This window comes from Blastomyces gilchristii (genome assembly GCF_000003855.2).
Source record: "Blastomyces gilchristii SLH14081 genomic scaffold supercont1.24, whole genome shotgun sequence".
Taxonomy (NCBI): Eukaryota; Fungi; Ascomycota; class Eurotiomycetes; order Onygenales; family Ajellomycetaceae; genus Blastomyces; species Blastomyces gilchristii.
The window spans coordinates 224,884-248,201 of NW_003101658.1; the positions used below are offsets into that span (position 1 = coordinate 224,884).

The 23,318-nt window shown below is 38.2% G+C and overlaps 9 protein-coding genes and 1 pseudogene across 11 annotated transcripts; 7 read left to right on the plus strand and 3 right to left on the minus strand.

The window, feature by feature from the left end:
* Nucleotides 1-11,458: 11,458 nt before the first annotated feature.
* Nucleotides 11,459-11,680, plus strand: BDBG_17757 (uncharacterized protein; the record flags this gene model as incomplete). Its single annotated transcript, XM_031725408.1, has 1 exon — nucleotides 11,459-11,680. One exon carries the CDS (start codon nucleotides 11,459-11,461, stop codon nucleotides 11,678-11,680), a length of 222 nt encoding a protein of 73 aa, XP_031580777.1.
* A 113-nt stretch (nucleotides 11,681-11,793) lies between these two features.
* On the plus strand, nucleotides 11,794-12,321 carry BDBG_17758 (uncharacterized protein; the record flags this gene model as incomplete). The annotated part of the gene is made up of 1 exon (XM_031725409.1): nucleotides 11,794-12,321. The coding sequence occupies one exon, from the start codon at nucleotides 11,794-11,796 to the stop codon at nucleotides 12,319-12,321; it is 528 nt and encodes a 175-aa protein (XP_031580778.1).
* Nucleotides 12,322-12,605: 284 nt separating this feature from the next.
* Nucleotides 12,606-12,824, plus strand: BDBG_17759 (uncharacterized protein; the record flags this gene model as incomplete). The annotated part of the gene is made up of 1 exon (XM_031725410.1): nucleotides 12,606-12,824. The coding sequence occupies one exon, from the start codon at nucleotides 12,606-12,608 to the stop codon at nucleotides 12,822-12,824; it is 219 nt and encodes a 72-aa protein (XP_031580779.1).
* A 636-nt stretch (nucleotides 12,825-13,460) lies between these two features.
* BDBG_08480 (uncharacterized protein) lies at nucleotides 13,461-15,131 on the plus strand (the record flags this gene model as incomplete). The annotated part of the gene is made up of 2 exons (XM_002621062.1): nucleotides 13,461-13,744; nucleotides 13,817-15,131. The coding sequence occupies 2 exons, from the start codon at nucleotides 13,461-13,463 to the stop codon at nucleotides 15,129-15,131; spliced, it is 1,599 nt and encodes a 532-aa protein (XP_002621108.1).
* A 1,033-nt stretch (nucleotides 15,132-16,164) lies between these two features.
* Nucleotides 16,165-16,578, plus strand: BDBG_17760 (uncharacterized protein; the record flags this gene model as incomplete). Its single annotated transcript, XM_031725411.1, has 2 exons — nucleotides 16,165-16,427; nucleotides 16,467-16,578. 2 exons carry the CDS (start codon nucleotides 16,165-16,167, stop codon nucleotides 16,576-16,578), a joined length of 375 nt encoding a protein of 124 aa, XP_031580780.1.
* Nucleotides 16,579-16,639: 61 nt separating this feature from the next.
* BDBG_08482 (uncharacterized protein) lies at nucleotides 16,640-18,486 on the minus strand (the record flags this gene model as incomplete). Its single annotated transcript, XM_031723578.1, has 1 exon — nucleotides 16,640-18,486. One exon carries the CDS (start codon nucleotides 18,484-18,486, stop codon nucleotides 18,043-18,045), a length of 444 nt encoding a protein of 147 aa, XP_031580782.1. The 3' UTR covers nucleotides 16,640-18,042.
* On the plus strand, nucleotides 17,222-17,479 carry BDBG_17761 (uncharacterized protein; the record flags this gene model as incomplete). Its single annotated transcript, XM_031725412.1, has 1 exon — nucleotides 17,222-17,479. One exon carries the CDS (start codon nucleotides 17,222-17,224, stop codon nucleotides 17,477-17,479), a length of 258 nt encoding a protein of 85 aa, XP_031580781.1.
* A 79-nt stretch (nucleotides 18,487-18,565) lies between the features above and the next one.
* On the plus strand, nucleotides 18,566-20,638 carry BDBG_08483. Of its 2 annotated transcripts, XM_031723580.1 has the most exons (3): nucleotides 18,905-18,932; nucleotides 18,989-19,640; nucleotides 19,692-20,638. In XM_031723580.1, exons 2-3 carry the CDS (start codon nucleotides 19,625-19,627, stop codon nucleotides 20,120-20,122), a joined length of 447 nt encoding a protein of 148 aa, XP_031580784.1. In that variant the 5' UTR covers nucleotides 18,905-18,932; nucleotides 18,989-19,624; the 3' UTR covers nucleotides 20,123-20,638. The 2 variants fall into 2 exon arrangements, with proteins under 2 accessions (XP_031580783.1, XP_031580784.1); XM_031723579.1 differs by lacking the exon at nucleotides 18,905-18,932 and adding an exon at nucleotides 18,566-18,782 and having other exon boundaries at nucleotides 18,989-20,638.
* BDBG_17762 (uncharacterized protein) lies at nucleotides 20,256-20,518 on the minus strand (the record flags this gene model as incomplete). The annotated part of the gene is made up of 2 exons (XM_031725413.1): nucleotides 20,256-20,441; nucleotides 20,492-20,518. 2 exons carry the CDS (start codon nucleotides 20,516-20,518, stop codon nucleotides 20,256-20,258), a joined length of 213 nt encoding a protein of 70 aa, XP_031580785.1.
* Nucleotides 20,639-21,911: 1,273 nt separating the features above from the next.
* BDBG_17763 lies at nucleotides 21,912-22,000 on the minus strand (annotated as a pseudogene). The gene has a single exon. The product of its transcript is annotated as a tRNA-OTHER (tRNA).
* Between the last annotated feature and the right edge of the window lie 1,318 nt (nucleotides 22,001-23,318).

A 23,318-nucleotide genomic window follows, 5' to 3' on the forward strand; every position in this document is an offset into this window, starting at 1 on the left:
GTGAGATTATAAGCTCTGATTCAAGATTCTGTAGTTCGGAAGAACATACGACCGTCGGATAATACCGCGGCCGCTTCCGAACTACTAGCGTACGCGTATGAGTGTAAAGGGGTCATAGCGGCCGCTAATTAATTTAGTGTATGATATTACAATATATAAGAAGCTGGTGTACATCTGTAATTGTACACTGGCTTAAGCAATCTTTGAATCACATCTGATAGCATGTCTAAAAATCAGTGAGAAGTGCAGACTTCTTCAGAATGTGATAATTTCATCTACAAAGTGATTCATAGTTATCATGTCAGTGTGATTCTAGAACATCTCAAAAGATAGTGTATAAAGAGTAGTGAGTGAAAGAGCATCTGATTGATACTGCTTCACTTATTGAGAAAAAACTTCACACTCAGATAAATGCCATGTATGCAAACAGATGAGATGTGAGAAAAGAAATAAGAGCAGTGAACCAGATTCAAAGAAGACTACTCTTCACTTAAAAAAATAAAAGAGAGAAGTGATCATCACTGAAGTTGTATGATGATAACAGAAATCATATAATAATATAATAATACAGTGATATAATGATAGATATTGTATAATTAACAAGAAAACTATTAAAATGAATATCTTCTCTAGCTAATATGAACAACACTCTTCTCTACTACCTGAACTGAAAGATATGCAGAACCTCTTAGAGAGTTTACTTAAAGCAGTAAGAAAAGCAGCTGAGACTGCTGAATCAGAATCAAAGCTTCATATATATATAAAAATTCTAAACAAGATTGAGGCCTTGCATACACAGTGACAGACTAAGACAGAAGTCAAATAACAATTGATATTCACTGTGAATTAAGTATTCACTATGAAGAGCTTCATCAACACAATCATCATTATTAATAAAGATAGAGAAAACCAGATCTTAGATCTGTAGTAGAAGATTAAATATTTACATAGATAGATAACTACACTGAATCTGAAGATCTTATCATGATTATTCATAATCTCTTCAGAAGTGTACACACTATCAGAGACTGCTGTGCAGAATGAGAATCTGAGTATGAGATATATTAAGTCAGAAGATCTACTGAAGTTATTAAGCTTTAATAATGACTGAAAAAATAATACTGCAATCAGCTGACTAAGTCAGATATAATTATATTATCAGATTGAATGTGAACTCACAGATAGATAGTTAATGAAATTTTAACAAGTCTTAAGATCTGTCATGTTTCTATATGAAAAAGCAAAGTTATTATGAATAACTGATAAAAAGATGAATCTCACAGACTTGAAGTGATATTCATTCATATGAATATGAAATGAGTTTTTCAAATAAATCTTGTATAACTTTGAGAAAGTGAATGCATGAGATAAGTATTATAAATACTTCACTAAGTGTAGATAAGTAAGTAATCTTATATTATACTTTATATACTTCAGTTTACACTATCTTACATTGAATGAAGAGCTTCTAACATCTTTTTATTTACAGATCTTTATTCATGATCTTATATCTGAGTTAAGAGTGAAATGAAAATGCTTAATCTTATAATCAGATATAGTGAAAGAAGTATATAACATTCTTATTATACAGAAACAAGTGAGTCAATTATAACAGAAAATACTGTAATTAAGTATGTCTTAGTGAAGAACAGATAATCAGACTTCTATAACACAAGTTATACATCTGAATATGATGAATCTAGATCTGAATGTTATTACTAAAGTGCTGAATTCTCTGAAAAAGAGATTCTCTAAGTGAAAATCTTGATATTATAAACATTGAGCTTACTTTAACTGCAGATATTAAAATCATGATGTAAAAGATTGCACTCAGTGTGTGTAGTTAAGAGAAGTAAGAAAGTCAAAAAACTAGCAGAATCAGTGAGCTCAGAGACACTTGCTAATATTCTATGAAAAGTCTTCAAAGTGAAAGAGATGTCTGTATTAGATGACTCTCTGAATTCTGTAAATACAAAGAAGAAGCAGGCTTCTGAATAAGATACAGATGAGAATAATGAAGTGAACACTCATCTCAATATCTTAAGATCTGAAATGTTAATATATAGAGAGCACTTGAGTAAGAATTAAGAGATAACTGTAAAAGTGTTAGCAGACACAGAAGCTTCTATACAATATATTAATAATTATATAATTTGAAGATTGAAAGAAGTCTGTCAAGTGAAGAATCTCTGATGCATAAGATTATCTGATAATTAATATTTAATATCATCTGCAAGAGTAAGAGTTCTCTTATACTTCAGAGAATAATCTTGCTATATTTGAGTGTGAGAGCTGCAGAATGTGAAATACAATCTTATTCTTGAACTTGATTGATTTTAAAGGTTCAATCTGCAGATTCAATGACATACATGTCATATGTAGTTGATTAATAGAAAGAAAACAGTTTATACAATTCTACTAACTGATATAAGAAGAACATTTCATGTCTCTGATATAGAAGAGTTAAATCTGCTTATATATTAATAAGTAAAGAGAATGATTCACAAGACCTTATCTGAAAGCATTCTGTATGTCATATGAGACTCAGAAGTGAAGAAAACCAAGATAAAAGATATATAAGAGAATAAGTGTATGAAGAAGCTTCTGAAGAAGTATGAGAAGATCTTCTGAACAGATCTTTCACTGAAATTGCTGCTGAAATGAGGATTTGTATATGAGATTGACATAAGAGATGCAAAACTAGTCAATCAGAATGTGTACTCTCTGTCACAAACACATCTTGAAGAACAGAAGTGTCAGATCACAGATCTTCTAGAATGTGATCTCATATAACTCTTATCAAGTATATGAGGCTTTTCAGTTCTATTTATGAAAAAGATGAATGAGAAGTGATGAATGTGTATTGATTACTGAGCACTTAATAAGCTTATAATCAAGAATGAATATTCACTATCACAGATTTAATAACAGTTGAATATGATTGAAAATATCTGATATCTATTGAAGATTAATCTTCTCTCAGAATACTGACAGATTCATGTAAATAAACTGTTAGTTCTGTGAACTGTATTTAATACATAATAAGAGAAGTTTGAATTTCTGATAATATCATTCAGTCTGACAAATGCATCTGCTATCTTTTAAATAATGATAAATATAATTCTTTATAAACAGAATAAAATCTTATATCTCATATATCTCAATGACATTCTAGTCTTTTCAAACTTATATAATGAACATCTGAAGTATCTTGATAAAGTGCTTATAACTCTAACAGAGTATAAGCTCTATATTAAATCAACTAAGTGTGTATTTGAAATGAAAGAGTTGAAGTTTGTAGAACATATAGTGAGTGATAACTGTATACATCTCATTCTGAAGAAATTGAATGTTATAGTGAATTGACTGTGACTGAGAAATATACACTATATATAACAGTTTCTTGAGTTGATCTCATACTACTGCAGATTTATCAAGAATTTTATATGAATATCTGCATCACTCTCAGATCTCTTAAGAGAAATAGATGTAAATCTGTGAAAGAAGAAGTTTTATTCAATTATCTGAAATACTGTGTGTGAAGAGACTTTTCTCACACTGAGAGAATATGTAATAATATTCTCAGTGCTTATTCAATCAGATTGTGATAAATCTTTCTACATTGAGATGAATGCATCTGAATAAGCTATTGAAGACACTCTTCTACAGATGAGTAAGAACAGCAAGCTGCATCTGATAGTATACAATGATAGAAAACTATCAGACACTGAGCTCAATTACTCAGTATATGAAAAGAAATTACTAGTGATCAAGCACACACTGATGTTATAGAATAGATATATTAACAATGAGTATATAATAACAGTGATTATGAATCACAAAAGCCTTATCTATCTATAATCAATGATAAAACCTTTCAAACACTTAGTATATTGAATCTCAGAGTTCTAAGTATATAATCTTCATATTAAATACTGAAAGAAATCAGACACTGTGATGCCTGATGCAATCAGTTACAGATTTAATTTTATAAGTGAGAGTTCTATGAATCAGATATAAGAGATATTCATATTAAACACACTGAGAAGATGCAAGGAATCAGAATAAGTGAATATCATAATCTCTTACTTAGAGAATGACAAGATGTCAGATAACAAGTATCTCATGAAAGTAGTAGAAGAGATGCTTTCAAACTTCAAGCTGAGAAAATTGAAAAATAATATTATGCTTTACTATGATCTAGAATATGCAGAAGCTCTCTATCTAGAATCTTCATTTAGATGTGACTTAATAACTCATATATATAAGGAATTCAGCTACTTAGAAAGCTCTGAACTTATAAGCATACTTAAATCAAGAGCATACTGATCAAGCATGACTGAGAATATTCAGATGTATACTCATAAGTGCCTGAATTATCAGGTTGTGAAAGAATCTAAGAAAGAGTTAGAATGTGAGAAAGTATAACATCAGATGAAGTGTATAATACAACTGTTCAAATAATGAGAAGTGAATCTCATAGACATATTATCATGAACATCAAATGAAAATTGATGAATAATTACTGCTATTAATTATACTACTGACTGGCCAGTTATAAAAGCAGTTTCAGAGATGATAGAGAAGATAATGATGAAGTTTCTATATAATGAGATCTATGTTAACTATGAAATGCTGTGTGAGATTCTAACTGATAACAGTGTGAATCTCATAGAAGAAGTAGTGAGACATTTCATAGACCAGTTACAGACAAGACATTGTAGAACAATGTCATATCATCTGTGAATGAATAAAAAGATGAAATACTTGAATGAAATCTTGAGTAATATACTGATGAAATATCTAGTGAGCAAGTCTATAAGACTATGAAATGAATATCTCAGGCAGGCACTATTGATCACATGAATTTGATAGCATGCAGTCTTCAAGTGTTCATCATTCTACCTGTTGTATGAATTGCATCCGCGCATCCCGAAGAATGCTTCAGAAAAGATGTGAGAGAGAACAGCAGTTACAGACACAACAGTCACAGACACAACAGACGCGGATGCAACAGTTGCAGACACAGTAGAAACAGCAGTTATGAACACAGCAGTAGCAGTTGTGAACACAACAGTTGTGAACATGGAACCAAGATTGAAAGAGATCAGCTATGTATATGCAAAAGCTAATAAGTTACTTCTGAACTGAGCAATTCAATTGAAAAGAATATGAGACTCACTTGTTAAGAAATCAAGTCTTAAGATGAGAATATAAGTTCTCATATATAATGAGAGTTCTGAGAAGTTTTAATCTAGATAATTTAAGTTATATAAGATACTTAAATCACATTCTCTGAGAATATATGCATTGAAGAAATCAGAGAGATGAATCTTACACAACTTAATTAATGATTCATAACTTGTGAAAGTAAAGATATAAGACTTGAGTGAATTATAATTATTCACAGCACTATTATCAGTGTTGAAAAAGAAAAGACTTATAATTAAAAAGTCTTATAAAGTAAGAGAAATCATAGATACTTATGAATCAGATAATCTCACTTATTTCAATCTTTTCACAATTATAAGAAAAGAATGAGAAGAAATGAAGAAATCAGATAAATATCATACTTCAATAAGTAATAAGACTGTAGCTGATTGTATGATAACATACTATAGATAGCAGATGTAATGCAGTAAAGAGCAGTCTCAAAGTGACAGACTTGTATATAAGTCAGATTGCAGAAGAAAAAGAAATTCAGAGTTGAATTTAACTATTTATATCAGTTTAATCACAGAGATCACAGAGAATGAATTATTAAAAACATTTGTAGATATGTGAGATTAAGTTATCTTAATCTCTGAAGATGCTCAGAGATCAGATGAGATTAGTTTTAATAAGCTGTTTACTATAGTGATCTGAGTAGATGAAGAGAGACAGTATAATATATAAAACAGAATTATAAAAGATGAAAGCTGCTGAATCTAGTCACTGAACACTGTATTATATAGAGATTATATAAGAGTGATGACTAGTAGATAAAGAAAAAGTGTAAGAAAAGAGATAATGAATTGATCATTAACTGTAAAAGTTAGCTGTAAAAGACAAATATTATTATACATATCTTATTCATTTTCATATATTACATGTTTAATCTATTTTCAATGTCATATCATCTGAAAAATGTTAAAAACAAAGGAAATCTCAAAACTCAAGATCTATAAGAAATTTGAGAGCTGCAAGCTACTCTTACAATAATGCTGTGCATATCTCTGATTTCTCTACTGCTCTGTGTATGATATTAATGTCATTTATTACAAGATTGACTGGAATGCCAATATAGAAATATGCATGTATATATATAGAGAAATTGAAGAAGAGCATGAAACCTGCAGAATCAGAAGCCAGAGCAGAGAGAACAGAGATGAAAGAAATAGAAGAAGAAGAAGATACAGAACTGAATAAATAACAGCAGAAGTCACTCAGAACTGAACACTTATAATCTGATATGCACACAACCTTCTCTGCAGAAGAGAGAGAGAAAGTGATAAGAGAAGCTTAAGAGTGAAAGAGAGTAGTCTCTGCAGTATTATCATCTTTAATTAGAATAATCTCTGACACTGAAGTAACTAAGAACTATTATTAGCATATGAAAATTGAAAAATCAGAGATAAGAACAGTTATCAAATAAACACTCACTGATCTTAGAGTTATATATGTAATTACAACACACACAAGACTTCTCAGAAAGAGAGAGAGAGACACAGAGAAATGCAGAAAGCAGAACACAGCATGTGAACAGCTCATTCTTATAATGATATTTCAGACAAGATGTACAAGTCTCACATCTGCAGATGTAAAAGAGTATAACATCTGTGTTCTTATTTCTGAAAACACAGATATCTTTCATCTGCATTATAAAGTCAGATAACAGATATCAGAGAATAGACTGATAAAAATCTATTATCTTAAAGAAATTCATCAGAGTGAATATCTTCATAATATTGAACTTTACAGTTATAAAAAGCTTCTTGATATCTGTGAATATCATGACTTCATGTATAGTAAAACTCATAACAATTTCCTCTAAGAACAGAAAAATCAGTATCAGATTGAAAAAATGAAAAGAAAAAGACTTATAATCTTGATACTATTGAGAAGAGAAGTAATTCTCTGATATGAATAAACAATTGCTTTATCATGAATATTTAAAATGAATGTAATAATCAGCATTTATGATCAAGCTTCAGATAGTTGTATCATACACAGTCTTTATACAATAAATTATTCTGAGAGTCAGTAAGAAGAGTGAGAGTATACACACTGAAAGACATGATTCATTAAGTCTATACAATATCTCCTTGAAACAGAGAGAGCTAGTAACAAAAGCAGAGACAGCAAAACCAGGAGTGGCAGAAGTGAGGGTTACAGAAACAGGGGTAGCAGGAGCGGGAGAATCAGACACAGAGGCAGATGTAGAAGATTGAGAGAGAGCGGCAGAGAAAGGAACAGAGAGAGCAGAGAGAGACACAGAAGACCTGGTCACACATGACACAGACAATTTCTTCATTATCACATTCTTCAAGTTCTTGATCAATGATTCAATATTGAGATCATAATCATTAGCAGATGCAGATCTGTCAATGTGTGAAGATTCTACACAAATCAAAAACATCAGCATCTGTGACTATACAATATAATCAGGAAAATATGATCAGATGCTGCTGAAGAAAAGAGAGTCAGAGATGTATAAGAAGATAGAGAAGATATGTCATTCATAATAGTATGTTCTGACAATTGTTAGAAGATAAACAAGTTCTGGTCATATTTCACAATATGTTACACTTACTGCTAATAAACTGCTCAGTATGAGCACTATGAGAACACTTGTTGTGAAAACAGAGAATCATTGCCAGAAATACATACAATGTGATAGATGAACAGATAGAAAGAGTTGAACAGAAGAAGAAATAGAAATCTTGAATAAGATAGTAACATTCAATGATAATGATAATGAAGAAGATGATTGAAGAATGAGAAAAGTTAATGAATAAGTGATGTAATATAGTGAAAGTTTCTTTGTAAGAATGTACATAGAATACTAGCTGAATCAGAAATAGATCACATAATTATGAGACACTAGTGATGAGCTAATCTGCATGAAGCTAGAATGTACAACATGATCACATAAGCGTGACTGAATCTGGTGAAGAAGAATGTGATTTGAAAGAACATATAACTGTCAGATAATACCACGGCCGCTTTCAAACTACTAGCATACATGTACAAGTGTAAAGAGGTCATAGCAGCTGCTAATTAATTTAGTGTATGATATTACAATATATAAGAAGCCGGCGTACGCCTGTAATCATACACTGACTTAAGCAACCTTTGAATCACAATTCAGTGATAAGAGTATTCTGATAAGATGAATAAGTTTACTTAAGAATTATCTGAGTAGATAAGATATCTATAGAAGCTGAGATATGACTTTCATACTATAAATTCTAATAAGTTAGAATAATACAGTCTTTGCTAAGAATCTGATTATAATAAAGATATTAACACTATTATTTATAAATTCTAGTCTATAAGATAATGAGTTTCTACTGAAATGAACAGTCTGCAGTGTATATAAGAGAAGAAGAAATTATATTCTTATTAAAGCTGAAAAACAAGAAAATAAACAGAGCTATGAACACAATTTAGAGATTAATAAAGAAAAAATAAAGAAAATTCATACTTATACTCTTAATACTTACAACACTTAACTCTCTCACAACTATTAATTTTTCTCTTTAAAGAAGTAGAGAGTATCATGCTTATAATACAGATAATTATTATATTTAATATAAAGACTGTCAGAAATGCACAGACTTCAGAGAAGCTGAATATCAGAGTATATATAGTTATAACAGAATCTTAAAGACTGACTGTTTATATATATAATCAGATATCTCTTATAAAGCTATATCTACTCTCTCAGTTATACTGAAGTATTCAGCTTAGAAATAATTAAGATATAAAGAGAGAGTTTATCTGCTCAGATTAACTTCTATTATAAATTTATAATATTTATATTATCTTAATTATCTGAATTTTACAGATACTCAGAGACTCATCTCTTATTAATAATGAGATTACAGAAATGCACTGCAGTGCAAGAATTATTAATAGAGAATCTAGATATATTTATATATATCTGATCAGAGATTGTACAGATAGAGAAGAAATGATTATAGACTTATAGAGCTGCAGAAGACACTGATAACACTGAGAGCTTTGTAAGAACTGTTAGCTAGAATCTGTAAGAAATTACTTATAAGAAGACTTATAGTAAAGAAGAGAACTATACTGCTTAAAGTCAGAGACTAATCTGAAAGAGATATAGAGTTAACTGCTGATCTGAAGATCAGATACAGTGATAAGACTGAGAGAAATAAAGACATAGTTATAAGTAGCAGTGTCTCTACTTTATCAGCTGATAAAAAGTGATCAGAGAAGTTATAGAGATACTTATAAGAAACTCAACAGTAGTCAGATATCATTTATAAAGATATTAAAATTAAAAAAATTTTTATTCTTGAAAAGTTCTTGAATTAATATACAGATATTGTTAGAAATACTCTCTCTCTATTATCTAAGTAAAAACTCTTCATAGATGAATAAGAATACTCACAGTTTATAAGAATAAAAGCTATTACAGAAAAAGAAAAAAGAAGATAAGATTTCATAGATAGATCTGAAGTATTTATACTACTTTAGAGAGATTTACTTACACTGTGAGTAATCTTATAAAATAGTCAGATTACTCTAGTAAATAAAAGTGATTATAAATTACAGATCTGAATCTTTTTATATAACTATAAAGAGTAATTACAGACTATAAATATCTTGATTCTATAATTTTACAGAGTTGATAAAAGAATGAAAAATTCCTTATAATTCTACAGTATTAAAGAACAATAATTCATAAGAATAAGTGAAAGATTAACTCATGAATACTTCTCTTTAATAAGAATAATCTTATAGAGAGTGATTCATCTATGAGATGAATCTATATAATAATTATACAAGAATCTTATAAAAATAATTGAGAGTCAATCAGAACTCTTCTATATAAAAGATATGAGATGAATCTGTGTAGTAGTTAGAGAAGAATCTGTAAATTATAAAGAATCTTATAAAATAAGAAACTGAGTAATAGACTCTTTTCTCTTTATAGTAATAAGAGATTTTTCCTCACTGAGATTTTTTATAGATATAAAGAGTTTTTAGTAAGTATTACTACAGTACTGAGCTGATTCTATGAAGTCACTCAGTGAAAGACTTCACAGATAAAGTCTTAGAAAGAGAAGAATATATAAGAAATCTTACTTCTTACAGATTCTTTATCTCTATTTCTATCTCTTATATAATTAATAGAACTAGCAGCTCTTGACTATATATAACTATATAGACTGAAGTTCATGAATACTATTCATAACTCAGCTTGAATACTATTATATATTTAATCTTTATATTTTATCTTTCTATCATGAATACTTCTAGTAGTTAACAGTATATATCATGTCAAGCTGCAAACATCTGAATAATCACCTGTGAGTACTTATTCTTATAAATAGATAAAAATCTTCAGATACAAGCTCTCTGAGAAACAGTTTTACAGATTAAGTAAAATCTGTGTATCTCAGACAGAGACTGCTGTATAAAGTGAAAATATTACAGTAAATGTGTCAAAGTAAAGCTTCTTATTTTCTTATTAACTTCTTCATCATTGATAATGACTGAGAGAATGTGATAGAAATAGTACTTCAGTTTTAAATATATCTGAAAATGCCACTCTTGTTACTTCAATGAATTCAAAATTAAGTAATTACTAAGAAGATTTCAAATTGTAATAAGCTGCAGTGAGAATTTGTTCACAAGAAACTGAAGATTATTTTTAGAGAAATGATTCAAGAGTGTAAAGTTAATCAGAGACTATTCACTACATCTACTGAATATCTAAAATTATGTTCAGAAAACTGCTTCATGAGTAATAGAAATTCTCAGTAGTTAGTAATTCTATTCTTGCTTAAGTAACTGAAATTGTCTTTTCAAACATGAATGAAGAGATCTTATATGTTTCAGGCTAGAGAAGCATTAACAATATTCAGAGTTTTAAGATAAATGCCTTTATATTGCCTCAACAGAGTGTCTCAGCTTGACTCTACATGTCAGATTATAGTCAATCTGATATCACACAGTCACTAATTTGTCAAGTATCTGTTGTAGCCTAGAAAGTATATCTGTAAAACATTAGCTGTTAGGATCGTTAGCCTTTGAAGCACGGTTAATGAAGGATGAGCCAGAAGGATATCACTTGGCACCATCTCGGGATTAAGTAATTCCTCCCCCGTACCCGCGCCCGCCTGGGCTTAGGGTCTTGGCACATCCCCGAAGGCTTCTGGTTTGCCAGGGCTGCCTCTTCAAGCAACTCTCTCAATATTCTGTGACAGCTCGCGTCGCAGGTATGGCAAAATTATCGCAAGCCGAACTCTCTATCATCACAAAATATCCTTTGGCTGACTCGCTCGATCGTGTACGTGACTTGCTCCAAGATGCGGAACGGCTATCCCTAACATCCTACGACGGCGCTGACGATGACCCTGATGATATCCGCCAAACAGCGATATCAAAGCTTTTAATCACTTTAATGGATGAAAAAGCTGCTTTAATCTCCGACCCCCGATAAGCAAAAGAGATGTTGCTTCTGAACTATCAAGGCTGTTCACACATCTTCGGTCCTCGACCTTATCACCAGTATCTCTCGAACCACCCCCCCGACGAGCATTCCTCCGTCATTTGATGGCACGTCGTTCAGATCTACATCATCATCGCAGAAAGGGTCAGAGCAGACGCGTCGGCTGGTGGAAGGAAGACTCTTCGAGGAGATTGAGGGCTGTACTCACCAGGATGTTGAGGGTTTCTTCAAAAAATATTTTGAAGGAAAAGACTGGAACACACGGGCAGATGATGCCACTCGCCGCGCGCTTGGCTCCGGAGCTGACAGTGGATGGTCGGGCTTCCCCGACCCGCCAACAGAGAAAGACGCCCTCGACTGGTGGTTTGGATTCCAGGACGAGTTCCTGCCGGATGCACCAAGCGTCTATTTCACCACGGCGAGCAAGAGCGACGGAGCGACAGATTGATCTCCTCCTCAGGGACCGAAACGCGAGTGACATCAGTGGAAAGCACAACTGGAAGGATATCCGGGTCGTCGGTGAGTTGAAAAAACCCAAGGATAAGATCAGGAGCAAAAGTGCGCTGCTGCAGATGGCGCGCTATGTGCGGGATGTAACGATGCCAATTCTATTCGACCTAACATACAAATAGAGCGCAATATACGAAGATTCAAAGCTGAAGAAGAAAGAAAAGGATGAAAGCTGCTACGCGAAGTGTTGCAGATAAACAAAGGAAGCCCTAAGGTCGTGCCCTAGTCCTTGTCCATATCTGGTAATGAGGTCAAAAGGTCGGCGCCGTCACACGGGAGGTCTTCAAGGCCCAGCCGACGCGTCGATTGTCCATGCGTTTGCAGTCTGTGGAATGAAGGCGGAGGCGTGGATATATCAGTGAAGACCCGAAGCATTTTTTTTTGGATGATCTTGGGCTACGCAATGATGACAGACGAGGAGCTGGGGCTGGATACCTTCATCACACGGGATGGTAGCGGTGCCAACAAGATCACTGTTGAGAGCATAAGTGGTGAGGAGACAGTTGTGCAGCTGAACCCGAAGCTGCTCAGCTATCAGAGCGCCATCATGTGTCAGGGTACATTGTACGGTTCGCCTACTGAGCTTTTGAAGTCCCTCCGCGACGCGATCAAGGCGCATCGGTGAGTTCGATTCCCTGCCCAGCGCCTGGTGGTTGCACCTCTGCAAGGCTGTATGTATCAACAGGGCTTAACCCTCATGTATAGACCTAATCAAAAACAATGTTATGCTGGACACGAGAAGAGGAATGCAATGGTTGTGATGATAATAATGGACAAAATCGTGGGGTGCGAGGTGCCATTTTTTACTGTGCCGACCTGGCAGAGTAGTGGTTGAACTGCTGCTTAACAAAGGAGAGGTGCTACATGAAGCTGGGGCCTAATCCCCGCCTGCTTGAGCATGCCAATCTCAGGATGGCTGCCTTGGAATAGAACATGACAATGACCAACACAGTATGCCCTTCTGACTGTGGACGTGCGGTGTGCAAGCATGATCTATGGAACCACATTGGCAGAGTGATACAAACAAAGGATGGACTTTCAGAAATTAGGGGCTTAGTCATTCCAAGGTTGCTTTAGAGCCCCTGGAGCCTAACCCAAACTCTAGAATGTCACGTGACATGGGAGCTCACCCCCTGCATTTGTTCTCGCAGAAGAGCAAACAACAAGGCTGCAAAAAACATGGGTTCAGATGCTTACAACATTCTCAGTTCTTCTTGCCAGCTTCTCCCACAAATATTTTGGTCTCTAGAATCATCCAATTATGGATCAAATCACAAAGCACAGAGTTGATCAAGCTGCAGAGGAGCTTATAGCTTCCATTGATCCTTCAAAAGTCTGTAAGCTGGCCACATCCTTTCATCCTGCCAAAAGTCCCTGTCGTATCTTTTCGGACTGGAAAAAGGGTGGCTTTAACGTCTGCTTTCCTGTGATCTTTAACCAGGATGCTGAGAGCGTGGAAGGTGAGAAGTGGATGGTCAGGATTCCTCTTCTCCCCCGACTAGCATTTCCGGAGGAGAAGATGCGCGGCGAAATTGCAACCATGAAGTAGGCGGGCCCCCTCCCAGGTGTTTCGTGGAAATTGATGGTAGAACTACAAGTGAAGCTAACATCAACTAGGTATATTGCAGAGAAGACCACCATTCCCATTCCTCGTCTCCACGGCTACTCCATACACGGCGATGACAACGTCCTCGGCCTTCCATTTATGCTTATGGAGTATACTGAAGGGAAGACATTGGCTGGTGTTGTGCTTCCAGATCTTGAGAAAAGTACAAGAGAACATTTGTACACCCAACTCGCTGATGTCTATATCCAACTCTATCACCAACAATTCGACCGAATCGGAGCTCTCACTCTGGATGAGAATGATGAGAACTGGATATTTGCCAACAACCGACCTCTATCAGTCGATATCAATGACCAAGAGGTCGGTGGTTTTGACTTTTGTTCGCGTTTTCTGCCTCCTCAGCAGACATTCACCTCCGCAATCGATTATGTCTACCTGATTTTCAGACTCATCTACAACGACTACTCCCGATGCCCGGATTCAATAATGGGGGAAGAGGATGCGCAACATTATCGATACAGTATTTGGGCTGGTCAGGGTGTTGTGATGAACTGGGTTAAACCAAAGTACAACCATGGCCCTTTTATTTTGATGCATGGCGATCTCCGCCCGCCCAATATTGTTGTTGATGACAACTTCAACATTACTTCTATTCTGGATTGGGAGTGGAGTCATACTCTCCCGGTTCAGTTGTTTGCGGTTCCCCCTTACTGGCTCACCAACCTCCAGGTGGTGCAAATTGCCGAGCCCTTGCTCGCTTTCCCATTTATGATCGCAGCTCGAGACTTCATTAACTCCGTGTGTGAGCATGTGCACACTTCATACAACCCTCACCGACGACTGCGATCAGAGCTTCCCGTGGTGAAGGTCTGGCGCCAGCAGGCATACGAGGACCAAGCTATTGCTCACGGACTTTTGAAACCTCACTCCTTCGGAAATGTCTACTGCCATGCTCTAGATTCCCGCTACTATGATTGGGACCGTAATCAGAGAGTGGAAGCATTTTTTAAATTGACTATTTGGCAACCTGAGCTTGACATTTTGAAGCAAAAGGTAGTCGAATTGGCATGCTTTGAAAAAAAGAGACAAGAGTTGGGAGTACAACAACGTGTGACTTTCTCGAGTCCAACTTTAACGCCAGAACAGGAAGCCAAGCTGGGGTTGAAGGACCCGGGCGAAAAAGCCGAGAAGGTCTTTGGGGATGGAGACGAAACGGAGGGTGATCTCTTCGCAAGAGTTGAAAGTGAAGTCCGAAGAAAAGGGGAGCTGAAAGCTGAGCTCGAAAGACCACACACGCGGTGGCCGCTTATCGCGATTGGCACAATATGTCTAGTGTACCTGGTCAGCAGGGATCGGAGGAATTGAGTTGTATACACTACCTCGTGGATTTACTATGGACCACTGAGTAATTCAATCGTGCTTCGCACAACCTCTACCTCAGCTTGGATTCTGGCCACTTCTGTCATCTGGTCTTGAACCTGTTGCGCCACCGTCTTGCCGCTAGTCTGTACTGCACGGGCCGCTTGAACCTCCCTGGCACTCGTGTTCAGCTGTTGTATTACTCGTGCCTGAGCCTGAAGTTCCTGCATGTAGGATAGCGCCTGGACCTCTTCTTGTTCCAGCAGCGCGAGTCGTTGTTTTTTGGCCTGCAGCTCGGCTTGGATGCCTTGAGAAAGACTCTGCTCGTTGGGGGGAGCCATTTTATGTAGATGGATCCTCGGCTTTGGGGATACGGTAGGGAGATCAGGAGCTTGATTGATCAGAAATAGATCTTTCGGGCATTTGCTTGCTGTTTAATTCTAAAATTCAAAGGATGGAGGGGGGAACGACACGAGGTTTATATAGCCTTGTAGCACTCCCTCCCAGTTCAAGAAAGTAAAGAGATGCAGCGAGGCTGAGATCCTTGATCTGCCCCTCTTGCCAGTACATCGCCTAATGCATGTACTTGCAGGCGACGGTTGCCTGATTTGGCATTTTTCGTGTGGAAGCAACCCTTTGAGGCCAATGGCTCTGGGATGAGCCAAGGGAAGTCTGGTATTTGCTTTTCTTTTTGCGCAGTTCAGTGAGTCAGGATTTAAGTACCAATCAGTCCTTCCAGCCCTAGGAAGATGTGTGATAGATCCAAGGCACTTGCAAGCAGATAGTGTCTTTGACCACCTACACGTTAGTTACCACGTACCCGTTATTATCCTCCACCAGCTACCCAACGCCTTAAGATCTTGACTTTTTATATATCTCGGAGGGAGTACTCATATTATCTAAGCTCTGGAATAAAAAAATATTAATCATATCTATCCTAGGAGTGGTGGAATTTGGGGTGGGAAAAACCAGTCAACAATCAAGAGAATGGACCAACGGGTACGTGGTAACTAACGTGTAGGTGGTCAAAGACACTAACATGGATATGCTTCCTCCGCAAACCACACCTCTTCCCCATATCATCCCCTGCATGATATCCGAGACGCCTCTTAATCTACCCGCGAACTACGCTTCTTCCACCCTGAATCTTACCTCTGATGGAATTCTCGTTATCCAGGAGGTGTCTACTGAGATAACCGAGCGCAAATCAGAAGAATCATGCACCCTGAACTATTCCTGGTGTCTGCTGTCAGATGGTACCAATGGGGATGGACATGGTAAGGACTGGTTGTTACGCCAGCGGTTTATGTTCCACTGTTATCAATAGCATTGGAGAATTAGTGTTCACGTTGTATGGAATTTTGAGATCCCGGCACCGGCTGGACCTGCTGATGAAGCGAGCGAGGTATTTTACAGTGGAACCGTCATGCTTCCGGGAATGGATGCAGTATAACCTCCCGATGGGCACATTACATTGATCACATTCTCTTGCTTTCCTTCGTTAATTATTGGACCACCACATACGTTACCTCTTCGCGGATGATTATCAGGCACGGGTCCTGGCTTAGCTTTACATTATTCCTTTTCTTTCATTTGTTTCTTTACACCCTAAGATTCGTGAATCGAACATGCCGCACCGTTATTTCCTAGCTTCAATGCCTCCTGCTTTCAAAGCTCAAGCCATTAATCAGTACATAAATAGTCAAAGATGCCTGCCCGGTTGTCTCTTCATGTTTCAATCTAGCTTTGCCTCCACGATCGAGCTCCTGAACAAACCTCCTCACTGAGCTGCGGCTTATTGAACATTTGAACACGACTCACTGAGATCATGGTAAGGAGTAGTCTCATAGCTGACCACCAATGCTAATGAGACTTAGGCATCTCCGCCTAGTACCGAAATCAACCAAATTTCTCCGATTGAGGGGCACTGGTTCCGTATCCGTTGGCCGCCATGCCGCCAACGAGTGATAGACCTGGAACCTAGCAAAGAACGCGACGCCCTGGAAGATTTCATCGCCGACGCCGGGTTTGGCAATCGCAGGGCTCCAGCAATTTGCAATATGAGATGCCAGTAGTATGAGATTTTCGTTTGTAGCATGTCAGCGGCATGCTTTAAGATTGTGATCTCCCGCGTGAAGGAGCACCTTGGAGGTGATATTCCAGTAGCTGTGCAAGGCGTCTGCAGCTACACCGTCTACGCTGGCCCTAAGAGTGACTTCGTCGCTCAGTTTCGTCTCAAGTTTCTTCAGCTGACTAATGAAGAGGATTTTTTTGAGGGGAAGCTGCTGCGACGGAAATCCTCACAGGCGGATTCCTCTTGTGAGGATTTAGCTCATTACTTGGGCGACACATGAGCAGTTTAGCTTCAAGAGGGCCAACCATCTTCACCTGATGAGCAGTGCTGCTGGAGCAACACGCACCGCTGCCGTAGAGCATTCAGTGTCCGGTGCGGGAACCGTCTCTCGATGTCCGGCCAGTCGTCATCCGCGTTTCTCATACGACGAAGGCGCACGTCCTCATTTTCAGTCCACCTCCTCTTATTCCCAGCGCTCGGCCGCCCGGCTTTGCCTGCGGCCCCCGGAGGCGGGCGCACCAGAAGGCCGTACAGCTGGGATGCGACAGCGAAGCTCCAGGGATGCAAGGTCGAAGATGAGTTTATAGCCGAATCAAACACTGCTCAGTGTCATCTGGATCGTCTGTTTGGGAGCCTCAAAGTGCGAAGAACCGGAAGCTGGTACGCTCACGTCAAGCTTCTTCAAGGGGCATGAGGTGGCGGAAGTCAAGTATCAAGTCCCCACGCAAGAAAACGATGACCGAACGGGTGATGGGAACGTAAGTCTGGTTGGCTACACGAGAATCATGGACGACAGTACTTTCATGGAACAAAATTGTATACTAGCTTTAATAAATACACCATCTACTGCTGTTTCCGCGCCTTTCTTAACCTGTTCGCACTCTTTGGCCCTCCTTCACCCTTCTTCAGCGGTAGATGTCTCGCCTCCTCCACTTGGGCGGAAGGAAACTCTTCGGCGGGTTCCCAGGTGGGGTGCCACGCAACACGTACCCACGGCTTTCCATTCCTCAGCTCATATCCGACAAGGCCTCGGTAGTCCCAACGCCGGGTCGCTTGAGCAGCTGGAGCACGGCGACTGTTGGTGCCCTGATGCTTCACTATCGAAGATTGAGGCACTGTCTTTTCCCGCCTTTTTCCAGGTCTCGGGGAGGCGGTTATGTCAACAACCTCAATAATGTCAAGGTAATCTTCGTGCTGGTATGGGCGGCGGCGGCGTTTCGACGGAAGGCTGGCACCGCCGATGTCTGATTCACACTCATTCTTACATACCATCTCATCCCATCCCATCGACCAACTTCTGATTATCATCCGTGCCCAGTCGTTGAGGACTGGACGACACACTGTCTCTCTCTCTCTCTCTCTTTTTTTTACCCCGCCTCCCCCTTCCTCCCTCTTCCTCCTCCTTCCCACTCCCCGTACTTTGAAAACACATCAGAGAATCCGTAAGATGCACCCGCTCTGCTTGCCGGGAAATAGGCCTAACATGAGAGCAAACAGATTCAGGAGAGCGGGTACATCCATGCTCGGTCCGCGGGTGTGAAGCAGTATTCTACAGAACAGATAATTTGAAGAGGCACTTGATAGTCTGTGAGAGAAGCATCTACCTCCTCTTCAAGAAAGAGGGCTGACATGAAAGCAAACAGATTCAAAACAGCGGGTACATCCATGCTCGGTCCGCGGGTGTGAAGCAGTATTCTACAGAACAGATAATTTGAAGAGGCACTTGATAGTCCGTGAGAGAAGCATCTACCTCCTCTTCAAGAAAGAGGGCTGACATGAAAGCAAACAGATTCAAAACAGCGGGTATATGCGTGCCCGGTTCCCGGGTGCGAAACAGCGTTCAGTAGAGAGCATTTGAAGAGGCACTTGGCAGAGAAGCACCTACCTCCTTCTTCAAGGAAATAGGGCTGACATGAGAGCACACAGATTCGGATTGTCGACCACATGTGTGTTAGTGCGGAAGAAAATACAAAAAGAAGTCTGGTCTGAGGTCGCATCAGAGATTCGCTTGTTTACATTGGGCCTGGCGGCATATGAATCCCCTTCAACCTCCACCAGCGCCAGAGGAGGACGGTATACAGTTAGCTTCCTAGCAGCGAAATTTTATCATGTACAGAGCCAATGGGAAGGCATCCAGGCTCTCTCATGGGGGAGAGGAGGAGCAGGCTCATACAGGCAGTTTGTAATCATCCTGATACATGAATTCAAAAGTTTGAGTTATTATAGCTGCCTGTCCGAGCTCAGGAAATGATCACCACAAGAAGCAAGGTGAAGAGAAAAAGGGAGAAATATTGGAATTTCTATCTAGTCGAGGCCCGTGCGAGATGAATATAAGAAGGCTGCCTCCCCAAATACCACTGCCCAATTAGCTCTATCTTTTTTTCCTGATGATTGCGTTCCCACATGCTGAGGAGGGTCAGCTAACATGGAAGAAGGTACGGGTAAGTGGGACAATCCAATCTCGGGGAGTATAAGGCTTACGTCCAAAGAAGAAGCATTCGCCGTCAATCCCGGGTACAATAATGGAGTGTTTCCACAAAACATGTCCATGCAAGGCCCATATTATGCTGGATACATAGCGCCCGGGCAGGGTGCGCGATGGTCCCCCCCAGGGCTAGAAGCGTGGCCAAGGGAGGGGCCACCATCTGGAACTCCCAACGCTGTCGTCGGGTGGCCTGCGACCACGAATGATTCCTATGTGGCCGTTGTGAGGGGCGACCACCTAGGAAATACTGGGACGGTGAGGAGACGATGGCATAGTACAATCAAGAAGGGGAAGGGGATGCCTTGTGCTTCGGTATGGTTTCTTCCAGCTTCAGTTTCGCAGCTCTCACCATCCAAAAAGTCCACAAACACCCATATTCGGCCCTGCCCATTGGCCACTTTGTGCTCTCCCAGATTGATGTTTGAAAGCGGAATCTGAAATAAATTATGAGCAAGCAGCCCTTGCTCAGAGAGCACATGACGCCGACTACTTAACTTATCACCAAAGACGCCTCAATCATAGTTATTTATCTAAGGCTCCGCCGATGATGCCCCTGATCGGCCCGGAATAACTATTTCTCGGGGCTATCCGTGAAGTCCGAAGGGTTTGGCTCGTAGTTCTTTACACTCTCTAATAGTTTCGCAGCCTTCGCTGCCCCGAGACGCTCGAGAAGACGCAGCGAGTCGCATACACGTGAAACAATCTTTTTGTCAATGGTGTCGACAGTGTCAAGTGTCGCCTCTGCATTTTGTCGATCCTATAGATGAATATAAGTGATGTAGCAGCAATGAACGGGGAATGACTCACCGAGAATATAATTGAATAAACACTCATATTGTAGGCAAGCATAGACAAGGTAGCAGATGACAGCCAAATCAGGAACAAAGTAGTTGCCTATGTTGCAGAATTTAAAAGATGGACAGCGGAATAAGTCGAGAATGAGGAACAAAACAGAGTCTTGAACTAAGAAGCAAATGGAATTCCAACGAAGGGTTTGCTCCCCGCCTCGAAATGCGATGAGGTCAGGTACCTGACAAAGCTAAGAGTCCAAGGCCACGATAAACATGGCCTTCGAAACAGAAACACCACGATTTAAAAATGTGGCCGTGGCCAGAACCTATTTAGGCGCGCAGTCCTTTTTTGCTTTGCAATCTCTGCTTGGAACCCTGCATGTCTGTTTCGTGCCTGCGCGTGTATTTGTCCATGAAATGGCACGCACCACCAACTCGACACGGCCACCATTCTTGGCTCCTGTCAGAAGTTCATTCAATCAAAGATATGTGAGGTGACATCACCCATCAGAAATAGCGTGCACTTCTGATTAGTGTGGCGGGCTGCAACACCTAAATGATATTGTGAATTATTAGTTGGTTGGTTCAGTCCATTCCTTGTCGGACAGGAAAGATGGGTGAACTGAAGAAGCTGATTGAATTCCATGAGTGTAGCCGCCCGCCTGGAACCGTGATTTGCTTTGGGTCGTCAGGGACCTGGCGCCAAGCCGGGGATAAATCTATCGATCCACCTCTGGTTGGGAGGATCCAAAACAGGAACACAGGAGTCTATTTTAGGCGCCCAACCTTTTTTCAAAGGCGAGCGAGTTGAAGAGTCTGGGCTTATGTAATGAGCGATGGTGGATGAGGGTTTACGCTCCAATTCAGGAAGCAGAAAACTTGACCTCGCTAAGTGCGCCACTTGACCTCATTATGTAAGCTGACCTCACAAATGTGGCCTGTGCTACTAACCCAACCTCGCACAATACATCTTTTCTTGTAATTTGAAATCACTCTTTCTTTCTTAATTATTTATCATCAATTCTACAATCAATTTTTAATTAATTGTAGAACAATTCTTTTCTCTTATTATAATCTTCATATATAGAGAAGACTTTACTAATCTTATTAATAATTACAATTCTTCTTTTAATACTGAGATTATTCTTATTATTATTATTATTATTATTATTCTTCCATTATACTCATATGCAAGCGGAGCTTATGATGAGTCCTTGCGTGATGTTAAATACAGGCCAAGTGTTGGTTATACAGGAGGAAATACAGGTGTTGAGACCACGCCAAGATAACAAGAACATAGGAAATACAAAGGAGTGACAATTAGATACATGCGATAATAACTTCCCAGCCCAGGAACATAGAGCGATTTTATTGGAGTGATTTGTACACCTCTGTATTTATTAGGAACCTGAGGTGCTTGGGTTCCGGATTTAATGTATCCCCTGCGGGTTTCGAACCCACACGCCTTGGTTTCCCACGCCAAGGCGCTACCGGGTGGCCGCATTAACCATTCAGCCACCGGGGCTGAGATTATTCTTGAATCTGATAATAAGATAAGTATTTACATAATTTACACTGAATTGATTGTTAACTGATTTTCAATTGATTGCTAATTACTTAAATATACAGATTAAGTCTGTTCTTATCTCTCTAACTAATACAACTGTCTATTCAATATATATCTCTAAAGTAGAGTACAGTCATGATTAGACTGATCACTGAAATTATGAATTTCATGTTTGATTTCATTTAGTCTGGTCTCATACATTTCTTGGCGTGAATCCCGCTGGGACTGGCTATCAAAAAAACAGGTAAAGTAACTATATACCAGATCTTAAAATGAAACTATGACTTGAAAAAAATGAGAAAGTGGTCTCATTTAATCTCATTTAGTCTCATTCTTGGCATAAAGTTACTATTTTTAGACATTTTAAGGTTTTTTTTAGACTATTTTTAATTTTTTAAAAAGTAACACTTTTTGATAATGCTTAAATGAGATTTAAAGTCATTTAAAGCAATAAAAATAATTTAAATTGAGAAGTGGAAATCATGATCTCATTTGAAAAATGTGACAAGAGTAGACAGTAAGTCTCACTGAAACAGTATGAGACTACTATCTAATGTTAAAACTGTGTAATGAAATCAGTTGAATTGATAATGAGACTATTAAAAAATCTGATCCTGGTCTCAGACACAGTTACACGGTCAGTCTAGTCATGATCTGCCTGAGTATTCTAAGACTTATATATAAAAATATACATATGTAATATTAACTGAGTCTTTAAATATTGAGAAAATGACATAAATAATGAATAATGTAGATAATCTAAATTAATTCTTAATTAATTAATAATTAACTAATAATTGATTCAGATTCAGTATGAAAAAAGTTCTATTCACTTATTTAAAGAAATATATTACTCTTTTCTTCATTTTAAAGTGAAGAAGTATAAGTTCAAATACACTGATATCAAAGTCTGTCAATATTTAGATTAAAATTTATATTTTACATCTTATAATAAGATTATAGAGAAAATATGAATAAATATTTAATAACTGTAGAAGAGTATTCAGTTGATTGAGAATAATCAGAGAAAACACAATACTGTTAGATATGAATTGATTATTAATTAATTAAGAACTGATTGAGAGTTGATTAATAATTAATTTCTTAACTTTACATAGATGATTCAAGTGCTGTTTTAAGAAGAAACTTTCTATATATAATTTACAGAAATCTGTGTATCTGTCTTTTATCAACATGAGATTTCTATATAATTTATTTAGCTCTCAATTAATTGATAACTGATTACTAATTAATTAGCAGAATGTCACTGAATATC

Bases quoted from the DNA above. Each gene is read 5' to 3' on its own strand.
- BDBG_08483 (XM_031723579.1), top strand. From the start codon at position 19,625: ATGGAAGAAGGTACGGGTAAGTGGGACAATCCAATCTCGGGGAGTATA.